The sequence below is a fragment of the Belonocnema kinseyi genome, chromosome 9 (genome assembly GCF_010883055.1).
Source record: "Belonocnema kinseyi isolate 2016_QV_RU_SX_M_011 chromosome 9, B_treatae_v1, whole genome shotgun sequence".
In the NCBI taxonomy this organism is placed as follows: domain Eukaryota; kingdom Metazoa; phylum Arthropoda; class Insecta; order Hymenoptera; family Cynipidae; genus Belonocnema; species Belonocnema kinseyi.
The window spans coordinates 7,198,893-7,210,653 of NC_046665.1; the positions used below are offsets into that span (position 1 = coordinate 7,198,893).

Below are 11,761 nucleotides of genomic sequence, written 5' to 3' on the forward strand. Positions count from 1 at the left end.
GGGGGGGGGGGTGAAAACTCCAAAAAGGTGAGAAAACAATAAAAGAAGACTAGACATTTATACAACGACCGGAACATTTATTACCACTTACATTAACCGGAGTGTCAGTAGCCCATGGCAGGGTGCTAACGTTCAAGGTGGTTGTTACTACGTCCTCGAACAGCTTCCGTTTGGTCCTGGCGACGGCCAGGTGTTGGGCTGTCGGGAAGGTTTCCTCAGGCGATCGTGACGACAGGGATCACTTCAGGAAACGCATAGAGAATTTGGAGAGCACTGGCATGAAGAGCAAAGTAAGACACACTTTGGCGGACGAGCCCAGACTGACGATAAGACGTTCCGCCGCCCGTGACTTCAGGACCCGTCGGGGGGTTCAGGCAAATCCCGGCTGCGGTCCTGCAACCCTTTCGTGCAGGGCCATACGAAGTTATATGTTATAGTAACAATTCTGTTATAATGGGTCAGAGTGAAACTGTTGATTTTCTCTGATCTACCTCTCTTCGCTCTAGTCTAGCTTTGACTTGTTAAGTGTGTGATAACGGATCCGGAGTTCGCGCGTGAACTTTCGAACCTTTGCTGTAAAATTCCTGCCAAATGTTATATAGTCAATGACACACTGAATGCGGGACGCGTACTGTCTTGCCCAGCCTATCTTTATGGCGAGTTGATGCATTCGTCTTTTAGTCTTATGATAAACCGTTAGCTTTCTTTTACGGTTCACATCGGTCAAAGCTCTCGCTGCATTATACACACAACAATGGATAGTATAGAGGTCGAATTCTTGAAAAAAATGCTTACGAAGCTCGTCATATAGTTCAGCCAGATACTTAGGCTTGAGGGAAACCTGGGTGTTGATGTTTCTACGGTTCATAAAGCATCGCTCTTCCTCTATCGGATGCCTGCCCGCGGTTGATCTTAGTGTCGCTTCTATTTCTCTGCTGCCGACTTCTTCTGGCTGTGGTAGAGTAGGCGCTCTGCATACATAGCCCCTTTTTTAAATAGTTCGGCATGGTTTTACAGACGTTGATGCGAACAGTGCGATAGCTCTGGGTGCTTCTCGCACCACAGAGCATGCAGTCGTGCTATGTAACCCTGTTCAGGGGCCACACTCGCATCGTAGCACTCTAACAAGTCGTGATTTAGTCGCTCCGTCCACCTAAAGATCCGAAGATTTCGCGTTATATTGATTTGAACCGCACTTATTAGAACTATGTTTGGTGTTGTCATTCTTGTTCTCACGAGAAGCTAGGGAAAGGGGTTCGTCCATCCCTGTAGAGCCCCGCATGCACGGATAAGGCTGCGTACTCTGAGAGGTGGCCCGGTATCTCAGTGTCACCGTTATAGACACCTCATCCAGGCGCCATTCAGCTTTCGGCACGGTTTTCACACCTCCGCTTGGGTGTTAATTCCTTCGGGATAGCCCCTGGACAATTGTCCGCGAGTGCCTATTAATTTTTGTAACCATATTCAGCAGAAACCCTTAGTACAGGGACCCTCTATCCGCAACCCGAGGATGCATTCGGTGGCTTTGTCATAGGCCCTTCGGTTTGATTCTAGAGGAACTAAAACCGAATGTGTGTGTATGCGTGTGTGGGGGGCATGGGGCAAAGTTTTCTTGACTTATACGAATCAGCAGTTTTTAGCGCTCGGTCGAGACAGCACAGTCCTCCTCCCAGCCGACGATATGACGCATAGTGTTCATGGTGCTGTTTTCAATTTCGTGAAGAAAACCTCTAGTTCAAGATGGCGCTGATATTTAGTGCGACGAAGTTCGCATGTGCACCTTGAAATGCACACGTGCATCTTTCCATGAGAGAAGCAGTAGTTGAAAATAATCGCTGTCATCGATTTGTAGGTCTACTCATTTTATTGATTTTTATTGTCCATGTAAAGCGCGGGTTGGTGCTAATACTAAACATTCGATACTTACGTTGGAAGATTTAAAATTTGTGATATGTTTCGACGTTTCTTTCGCTCCATTCATTTTAATAATTTTAATAATAACTATTCAAATCGTCACTACAAGCTTTTAGAAGGTAAACAGATGACATGTGTTGGGCAAACATATTGGAAAAATTGTAATTGTTTTTATAAATTAGTAGGTTTATCTTTTTTGTTGGCATATGAATATTAGGCTGGGGCGAAAAACCAACATTGTGCGTCCAGGAAATACTTGGGTGCAGAAAAGTATCCCAGTCCAATCCGAAACTCAGCGCACTTTGAAATTTTGAAATCGGATCATATCTTCAGTCTGTTCTTTGAGGGTGAAATCTCGAAATTTCACTAAAAAGCACTAAAATGTAAGGTTTTGCAAAAATGGGCTTAAAATCGATACCGATGCCTTCCAAGGGTGACTTTACGATGAAAAGTCATCAGAGGGCACTTAGAGGTACGTACCGAATCGCCAAAGTCACCCCATGCCATTCCTCATGTAGGGGGAAATGGCTCAAAATTGCGTATTTTCGAGTAAAACGCTTAAATACTTGTGCAGCTCCTAGCTCACTGAGTTCTACTACTTCGAGTGACCCAGATCCCACCACGTGAAGGAGTCTGCACATCGGGCTCCACCCACGCCCTACCCAACCAACCAACCATATGTAAAACGTGCTTATTTAAGTCTCAGATTCATTAATTACACCCACAAAGTCTTTCTTAGTGTCAAATAAGTTGACAGTCTTTCGAGAAAGAAGTGTGGCGCGTATCTGTCGGTCCCGAGCCTCGGGACCGATGCCTTGTCTGGACACCTCTGTTACCAGTCTCACAGTTGTTTCTACCGCTACTGTGTGACAAGGGAAAGATGTAAAGTCCCAGTCTGGTACCAAGCCATCGACCATAGATAGCTTAGCGTTAAGTTCCTCCTCTGTTATAGGAATTAAAACTGGAGGTACGGTAAGTGAAACATCTATCTGTTCTCAATCAATCATTTATGTGTGATCATTAGCTCCAAAATTAATTTTTAGCACAATATTGTATCTAACAGTTGTCTGTTGCTTATGTTTTGCTTCCAGGATTTTGGTGAGTGCGTCTTGGCGAACGGTAAGCCTAGGTTTGGTTACCAATCCAAAAAGTATATTTTCTGGCATGGCAGAGCAGCCGTTTGTCTGAATGGAAGTGTTTACCACATTTCGGTACTTCAGAGGAAGAAACCTTGACAATTTGATTGGTTGGAAGAGGTGCCGACTCACATCAGCGATAGACTTATCCCGTCTGATGTGGAACCACTGAGGTACGTATACTATGAGTAAGTATTCAACTAATACTTGCAGTTTGTTTGTGGGTCTTTTTGTTGATATCTATAATCTCAGTATTCTATTTGCAGTTGTTAGCCAGCGAGCCATGTTGATGGGGCCTATCTTCCGGGAGGCCAGCTCAGGAGAGCACGCTTCGAACCGTATGGCATCTGATATCTCATAAAGATACCTCTGATCTGAGCTGAGATCAGTGGGCTCAATCTCAGGTAAATCACACTCAACTTGTTTAAACTTTACAACATCGAGGGTCTCACAAGTTGGAAGTTATCCCCCTATTGGCCCTGAGTATTTGCTCGGACCAGAGGTAGGTCCGTCAATAAATACGAAAAGACTTCTGAACGGTAGCTCATTGAAATCTAATAAACAGACAACCCATTGCAAGGGACGATCAAGTCGTTCATCTAGTAGACGAATAATTCCTCCCTTCCAGCCCGTATTCGTATTTGTACCGTCACAGCCCATGACCACCACTGCATCGAAGCCTCCATTCAGTTCTGTTGTTACGTAATTATAAATAGAATCACATTCATCTTGGGCATGGCTCGATGGTGTGACGACATGGCCTACGTATTTAGAACCTGGTTCGGCCACCAAAGATCTGTGTTCCTCGTTAATAAATCCGGAGGCTGTCAATGTTTCGTCTTTCTGACTATCAAAGTATAAGCCACGAATAGAATCCTCATGGCGTGATTCCTCCTTCAACTTGGAGCCTTTTTTAATTTTCTCGCGCCTTATCTTACTTTTATCTATGACTAGACACTCAGGTTCTTTTTGAGAAATATCCGGGGAGATCATACCTGCTCGATTGTCAGCGAGGAGTCTAGACGAGCCTAAATGTGCCGCAGCCCGATGACTTATACCATATCTTTGAGCAACTACTGCTGCTTCAGATAAGTCAAGTCTGGCCTGCGATGATTTTCTCTGCTTATGTCTGCGTGGTATGTTGTGAAAATCGTCATCATTGGTAGAAGCATCAATCTTTACCTTAATTTCAAGAGGAGGATTATCACCTTCGCCTTCCTCAAAGAAGGAATATAAATCTATATCCATATTAATCGTAGAGGAAGATGTGGAAGCCGATGCAGTAGGAACGCTTTCCCCACCCTCTCCCCGTTCAAGTCTGCCTCTTTTTGCATTACGTTCTGCTCTCTTATGTATTCTTTTTGTTTCAGATACTTCTACGTTGGCGATTCCCATGAGTCTTTTACCTCTTTGGTCAAGATAGAAGGCATGCTCTACGGCTGGAATCTTCTTTTTCTTGGGACAGGAGCACCTAGACAAGTCAACGCACTTACAAGTGGCTATGTTAAATAATTCAGAGCAGTACTCTTTGAAGGCGGCGATTTTCTCATCCTTATTAATTTGAGAAGTTGTTTTACTCTTCAATGAATTTTTCAACGTTGTGTATTTTTTATGAATATTTGTGAGGCATTCCTTAATGCGCTGCTCTGAGACCGTTGGGATAGAAGCAGATTTTCAAATAACTATTAGTTTGGAACGGACTTCGTCGGTAATGTCTCTGAACGAAGGCTCCTTGTCTTTTTGTGAAAGACAGCCCTTTTGCCTTCGAACCTCCTGACAACATCGCAGAACGTCAGCCCTCGTTGGCATAACGTTCGGACCAAAATCTTTTGGAGGACCAAATATAGGGCACTGCACAAAGTATCTCTTTGCGAATTTCCACATGCTGTGGCATACAAACCAAAGAGGGGAGTGCAGGCAGAACCAAAATCTCTACCACCAAAAAAACCAACGACGAGACAATGAGAAAGAGAAACTATAACGACAACGTCAACTAGCACCTGCGAGTGAAGGAACATTAGGCGTGAGCCGACAGTACGAGCCATTGACAGGTTCTGACATGTCTCGACAACGCTCGACCAGAGGGAGGGGGGAGGGGAGAAGGAGACCGGCGACCGGGGGGGGGGGTCCAACTTCAGTGTAGAGGTGGCACAAAAGCTCGTGTGCTCGTAGAGAGACATGACCCAAGGACCGCACAATTATTTAAGCGTTTTACTCGAAAATACGCAATTTTGCGCCATTTCCTTCTCCATGAGGATTGGCATGTGGTGACTTTGGCGACTCGGTACGGGCCTCTAAGTATCCTCTGATGACTTTTCATCGTAAAGTCACCCTTGAAAAGCATCGGTATCGATTTTAAGCCCATTTTTGCAAAACCTTACATTTTAGTGTTTTTTAGTGAAATTTCGAGATTTCACCCTCAAAGAACAGACTGAAGATATTATCCGATTTCAAAATTTCAAAGTGCGCTGAGTTTCGGATTGGACTTGGTCACTTTTCCGCACCCAGGCGTTTCCTGGACGCACAATGTTGGTTTTCGCCCCAGTCTAATGGATATACATGTTCCAAAATACCGCTAAATAAATTAAATACGATGTTCGAGATGTTAAATGTATTAGCTGTTTCCTTTTATATCTTAACTACGAATTGTTAACAATGAAATAAAGAATAATACTTGTCTTTTGCCGTTAAAACTCGAAGTGTGGTCTCTTCGGTATACCTCAAGTTTCGAACATTTATGTGGGCGAAATAAAAAGATATTTTTTGTTCAATTGTTATTTATCACGCACCACCCACTATCATCAAAACCTAAAAAGGCATCTTGTGTTACATCAGCTAGAAAATTATGTAGACGTATAATGTTATATTATATCAGCCTGAAACATCTGTTTTAATTCATCCCTCTAATTATGATATAGGTCAGATCTCGATTTAACGTTTATCTGACGTGGGGTTAAGCTAACAAAACCCTCCGCCTTTTTTAAATATTGGAGCATTACATTTGGCCATAGGGCATTAAAGTAGACTCAAATTAGCCCTTAATTATGAAGTAGGTTTTAACTCGATTCGAGCATGTGGTTACGTCCGCTTAACATACCTAGGCGTGCTGCCGTACTCTACAGCCAGGTGGCCGTAATATTGGCAGTGATAGCATTGTATAGCCTCCTCCTTCTGCTATATTTTACAGGACATATGGGGTCCAGACAGAAGAAAAAGCCCAGAAATCTCCTAGAAAATAGTATGAGAAAAGAGCGACTTAATATAACCGACTAAGGTATCAAACTACTCAGAGATCCTCAAGAACATTCGGCGTAATGTACAGCCAGACACTTTTGATTTCAAACCCAAGGGTATCAGGTAGAGGGGAAATAGAGATAACTTCATCGAGGTAGGCGGCGATGCAGAGGACGAGACTAATCTGTCCTCTGTCATCAGGGAGGCTGCGGGGGATGGGGGGAACGGGCGCCAGCTCGTTTCTCGCATCGAAGTCGAGTTTCGAAGTCGCATTTCCAGCGAGCCTAGTAGTAGAAGTCAAAGCCCGAATGGTGAAGAGAGCCTTCAGGGTGTACCAGAAGGCATACGTCAAGCTAAGCGAGGAGCTAATATCGAGGAATATCCATACGGGAAACCTGAAGGTGGGCCCGCCAAAGCGTTACATCTACGTCGCAAAGCAGGGAGAGCTTCGGACCAAACATCAACCAGGGACGAAGAGCTGTCCGTCATTTGGGGAGGCCGCTTCATCGAGGAAGCCACATAAATGATAGCGGTAGACGAGCAAGCCCAATTAAGATGTCGAAGGCCGTTGAGGCTGCTAAAGACGATTTGTAATTCTTGTTTGGCGTAGCGAACCTATAGAACTGTTCCATGCAACCCAAAATGAAATAAATGTCAATGTCCCTTCTAAAGTAGTAGATGGAAAAACAATTTCTCAATGCATTTTCATTTTACACTCACAGGCCAAAAATTGTCTCTTTTAAACATCCTCCTTTGTTAGATTTTGTCGTGGTTAGTTGCAACAAGAATTTTTTTTTTCATTTCAGGTAAACTTTGTGCGCAATATAACTCTTTGGGATGACATAAAGCCGGCATTTTATCACGGTCACATGGCTTATTTAAATTTTGAAAAGTAAGTGTGAAAAAATTCTTATGTTAAATTATAAAAAGAAGAACGTTCTTGGAAGCCTGACTTACGAATAAGGGCCATACATTTATTTGGTTCATACCTAACCTAAAATTTCTCATAAACAAGTCTATACGAAATAAGATATCGTATTGAAAATTTGGGATATCAAATAAAGGGTATTAAAAACAAAAAAATAGTGCAAAAAGTATTCCTTCATTTCCAAGGAATTACCCAAATTTGTAACATGATATTTCATTCCTTGAGGACGTGAGTTTTTGATATGTAAACATCTTAGACCTCGATATGGCGCATAGTGGTCTGAAACGCCCAAAAAGTTGACCAAAACCTCAACAACGAAAATTTTTCCGAGAGATTTTGTATGTGATTTTGGGTAAATGAGGTTCCTCCCCATTTATTTTTCGGATAGCAAATAGATGGGGTGCCTACGAGATGCGGAGTAGCGTCTGAAAGTCGCCCTTGTTACATCGTGCTCCGTGCAACGTGCTACAAGGAAGGAGAAAAACAACATTCAAAGTGCACACAGGAATAGTCGAATGTGCAAAAGTCTTCACGAAGAAGATGGTGGAGGCACCTCAAGGTTGGGAATATGTTTTAATAATTTACTTTGTGTAACAATTATTTATAAGTTTTACATGAACAATTATCCGAAAATCGTCCGAAAAGTTATGTTTCTGCGAGATACCGCGTTGTTCTCAGTTTCATAATTCAAGTAAAGTTCTTACTATCTGTAAAACCAAAGATGCAGGTGCGACTTTCTGCGATTCTCGATGCAATCCATTTATTTTTGTGTGGTTACGCCACCCGCCCGCGACGCTAGAGAACGGGAGAGACTGACTGACCGAGTAAGAGGCGAGCGCGCGACTACTGTACCGTAGCCACCATTTTGTTTCTGAAAAATCTGACTTTAAATTTGAAATCAGCGACCCCAAAAACATATGTATACTAAGCTTCATGCCATTTTGTTTTTGGAGAATCGGACTTCAAATTTGAAATCAGCAACCCTAAAAACCCCCAAGTGGGAAATTTCATCAGCGAAAAATTGAGTCTTCAGGTTATGACCAACTTTTTTGGCGTTTCAAACTACTCTATAGCGCCTGTGTCGAGTAAAACCACTTGAAAGTGTAATGCAAGGTTCCTTCGCACCGAAACGTTGGAAGATGCAAGTTTCTGACAGACAGAATTCTTTAAACTTTGTAAAGTATTTTTCTACGTATTGATGTGCGTATGAACACGTGAAATTTATTAACTTTTACCGAAGATGTTTACACATAAATCTGTGTTGGGTCGTACTTTGGTGCGCACGTGATGTTTTTAATATAATGTCGGTAAGTGTGGAATTGGTTCAGCATAACATTCCCTCATCAATTATAATGCATCTTTTTATAATTTTTTAAAACAAACTAGCTCATTTATGTGATATATTGCATTTTAATTAAATAAAAAAACCCTTGACAATGAAAACTAAGAGAAACTCTTCACAGAGTACTTCTTTTAATTCTAATTCGCTCGTGAGCAAAACACAGATATAAATCGATCGAATCCGTATTATTCCGCATTTAGGGAGATCAAGGTCAATTAAAAGTCAAAATAAGTGTAACCATTGGATAGGAAAAAGCCATTAGACCGTAAGAAACTACTGGATCGGAGAAAACCTCTACACTCAAACGTTTCTAAGGTCGCCGAATCCGAATCCGGACTTAGTTTGACTCTATCAGGGCAGGATCAAGGTCAAATGTAGGTGAAAATGAAGAAGACTATTGGATTGGAGAAAACCTGCTCTCGTAGACATTTCGTGAGTAGCTGAAACCGAATCCGCAGTCATTTTGACGCCATTATATCAGGATCAAGGTTACGTGAAGGTCAAAATAAAAACAAAAAACCATTTAATCGGCATGAACGACCATCAAGTAGTGTTGTAGGTGATCCCATGGTCAAACTTGAGAAAACTATGAAATCGAAGTTATGGGTTCAACTAAGCCTGGATTCGAATTCAGCGACCCCAAAAACGTCTTAAAGTAGTGGTTCACGCCGATTCAATGGTTGTTTCTTATTTTGTCTTTCACTTTACCTTGATCTTAAACTTATGGTGTCAATCTGACCCCGGATTCGACTTTAACGACCCCAAAATTGACCCTTAATTGACCTTTATCCAGACTTGATGGGGTCAGTCTGACTTCGGATCCGGATTTGGCGACTTTAAATCTAGGCTCATTACAATTGTGTATGATTCGCTCAGAAAATTTCGATAATTCAAACCGACAATTACATTCATAATCGCCCTTTATTTTTTTTAATGCTCAACTAGAGGTACATCTTTTCCGACTTGCTAGAGGGCTACGATGCGAGAGTGGTCCCTGAACGGGTTTAAATGGCACGGCTGCATGCTCTGTGGTGAGAGAAACACCTGAAGCTATCGCACTTTTCGCAACAACGTCTGCGAAACCACGCTGAACTACTCCGAAAAAGGGGCTATGTAAGCGGAACGCCTACTCTACCACAGCTAGAACAAGCCGGAAACAGAGAAAGAGAGGCGACACTAAGACCAACCGCGGGCAGGCATCCAATAGAGGAAGAGCGATGCTTTATGACCCGGAGAAACATCAATAACAAGGTTTCTCTCAAGCCTAAAGATCTGGCTGAAATGGATGACGAGCTTCGTGTACATTTTTCCGGAGAATTCGACCTCCGGCCTATCAATTATTGTTTGTAAAATGCAGCGAGAGCTTTGGCCGATGCGACCGTAAAACAAAACCAACGGTGGATCATAAGACCAAAAGACGAATGCATCAACTTGCCATAAAGATAGGCTGGGCAAGACAGCATATTGTTGAGAGAATACGGATACTATCTGACGCTAAGAGAAGTCTAGAGCGGAGGGAGAGGTAGGTCAGAGGAAATCAACAGTTTCTATCTGACCCATCTCGACTCTTCCAAGACCCTCTAGTTACTGTTGAACACCCACCCAAACCAGAGGAGGTTAAAGTATTTTGGAGAGAAGTCTACGAAGTGCAGCATAGACTGGACGAAGACTCAGAAAATATAAATAGCTTCAAGAAGAACATGCTTGCCGTCCCGGTAGTACTCTATTCATTTGGAGTAGTTCCATGGACGAAGAACGAGCTCAGATCCCTTGATATCGGGACAAGAAAGGTTATGCACATGAACAAAAGCATGCATCTTAAGTCTTTCGTTTCGCGACAACAGGATTATTCTGGGCACATCACATAGAGTTGCAAATGGAAGAGACCCTCTTCTTAAAATGGTCAGGAATCACGAAGAAGTGGGCAAAGGAGCGGTTCTATACAAAGCAATGGAGGAGGCATCTGAAACACTCGAACTTAACTTCAGTATTAGGGGTGAGCAAAATGCATCAAATCTTATCTATCTCGAGTACTCACTTCTGAAAGCCCGGATTAAGAAAGCACAAGAGAAAAACTTTCGTGAACAGCTCCTCGATAAGAGGATGCACTGTATCTTCCACAGAAATGTGAAGGATCAGTCAATGTCTTGTGAGCTAACGTTTGCTTCCCACCTTAAAATAGCGTCGCCATATTTTGAGCCAAAAAATTCCTGATGATAGCTGTAGGGCGTGCCATGCACACCCCACTATCTAGTTGTCCAACTCACGCGGGAACGACCTACATTCAAAGGCACAATGCGACACTAACAGTGCTTTATTACCATCTCTGTCACTCTTACGGCATTAACCTTAGTATCGCTCCTCTAAATGCTCCTAGGGAAATCGAGTCAATTGTGGAGAATGGGAAGTGCCGCATATACTGGAAGTTTATATTCTCGACATTTGTTTCTGTTGCTCACTCGAGGCCGGACATGGTTCTTCTTGACTTCGAGAAGCGAACCATGCTCGTTATCGAATTTCCGGCACCAGCTGACAAACACATCATAGCCAAGGAGAATGAAAAGAAAGAGAGGTATCGAGACCTTACAAGGGAGTTGCAACGGTTGTACCCGGAATATTCTGTTTAACTAATCGTCCTTATCATCGGCGCTCTTGGAGGTGCCAAGCTTTCACTTGAATTTGTCATAAGGACAGCCGCAGGATTTCGCCGGGAGCGGGTGCTAATCTGAATAATTGCACCCGCTTCCAGCGAAATCGCGGTAAAATTTCAGCCATAACCACGTCTCACAACCGTGAGATAGGTAGTTACAGTCTGTAAAGGAATCAATACGACGATACAGCAAAAGCCTCGTGCACCCTAAGAACACGGAGTGACCCAAGGACAACCTGCTTCTGCATTTTTCCCGCAAGTGTTCTAGCATATTGTTGACACGCAGGGATGCTTTTTAGGCTATTAGCAAGTGGAAGCTTGGCACCTCCAAGAGCGCCGATGATAAGGACGATCAGTTTAACAGAATATTCCGGGTAAAATCGTTGCAACTTCCTTATAAGGTCTCGATACCTCTCTTTCTTTTCATTCTCCTTGGCTATGATGTTTTTGTCAGCTGGTATATATATATATATATATATTCGATTCGGGTTTGATTCCTCTAGAATCAAACCGAAGGGCCTATGACAAAGCCACCGAACGCGTCCTCGGGTTGCGGA

At 42.9% G+C, this 11,761-nt stretch overlaps 1 protein-coding gene across 1 annotated transcript in view; it reads left to right on the forward strand.

Annotated features, from left to right (window-relative positions):
- The window catches only part of LOC117179721 (heparin sulfate O-sulfotransferase-like), an 86,502-nt gene that overhangs the window by 29,139 nt on the left and 45,602 nt on the right, over nt 1-11,761 (forward strand). The window contains exon 3 of the mRNA XM_033371763.1: nt 7,091-7,176. Within this exon, the coding sequence (XP_033227654.1) occupies nt 7,091-7,176 (86 nt within the window). The remainder of the gene's footprint in view (nt 1-7,090; nt 7,177-11,761) is intronic.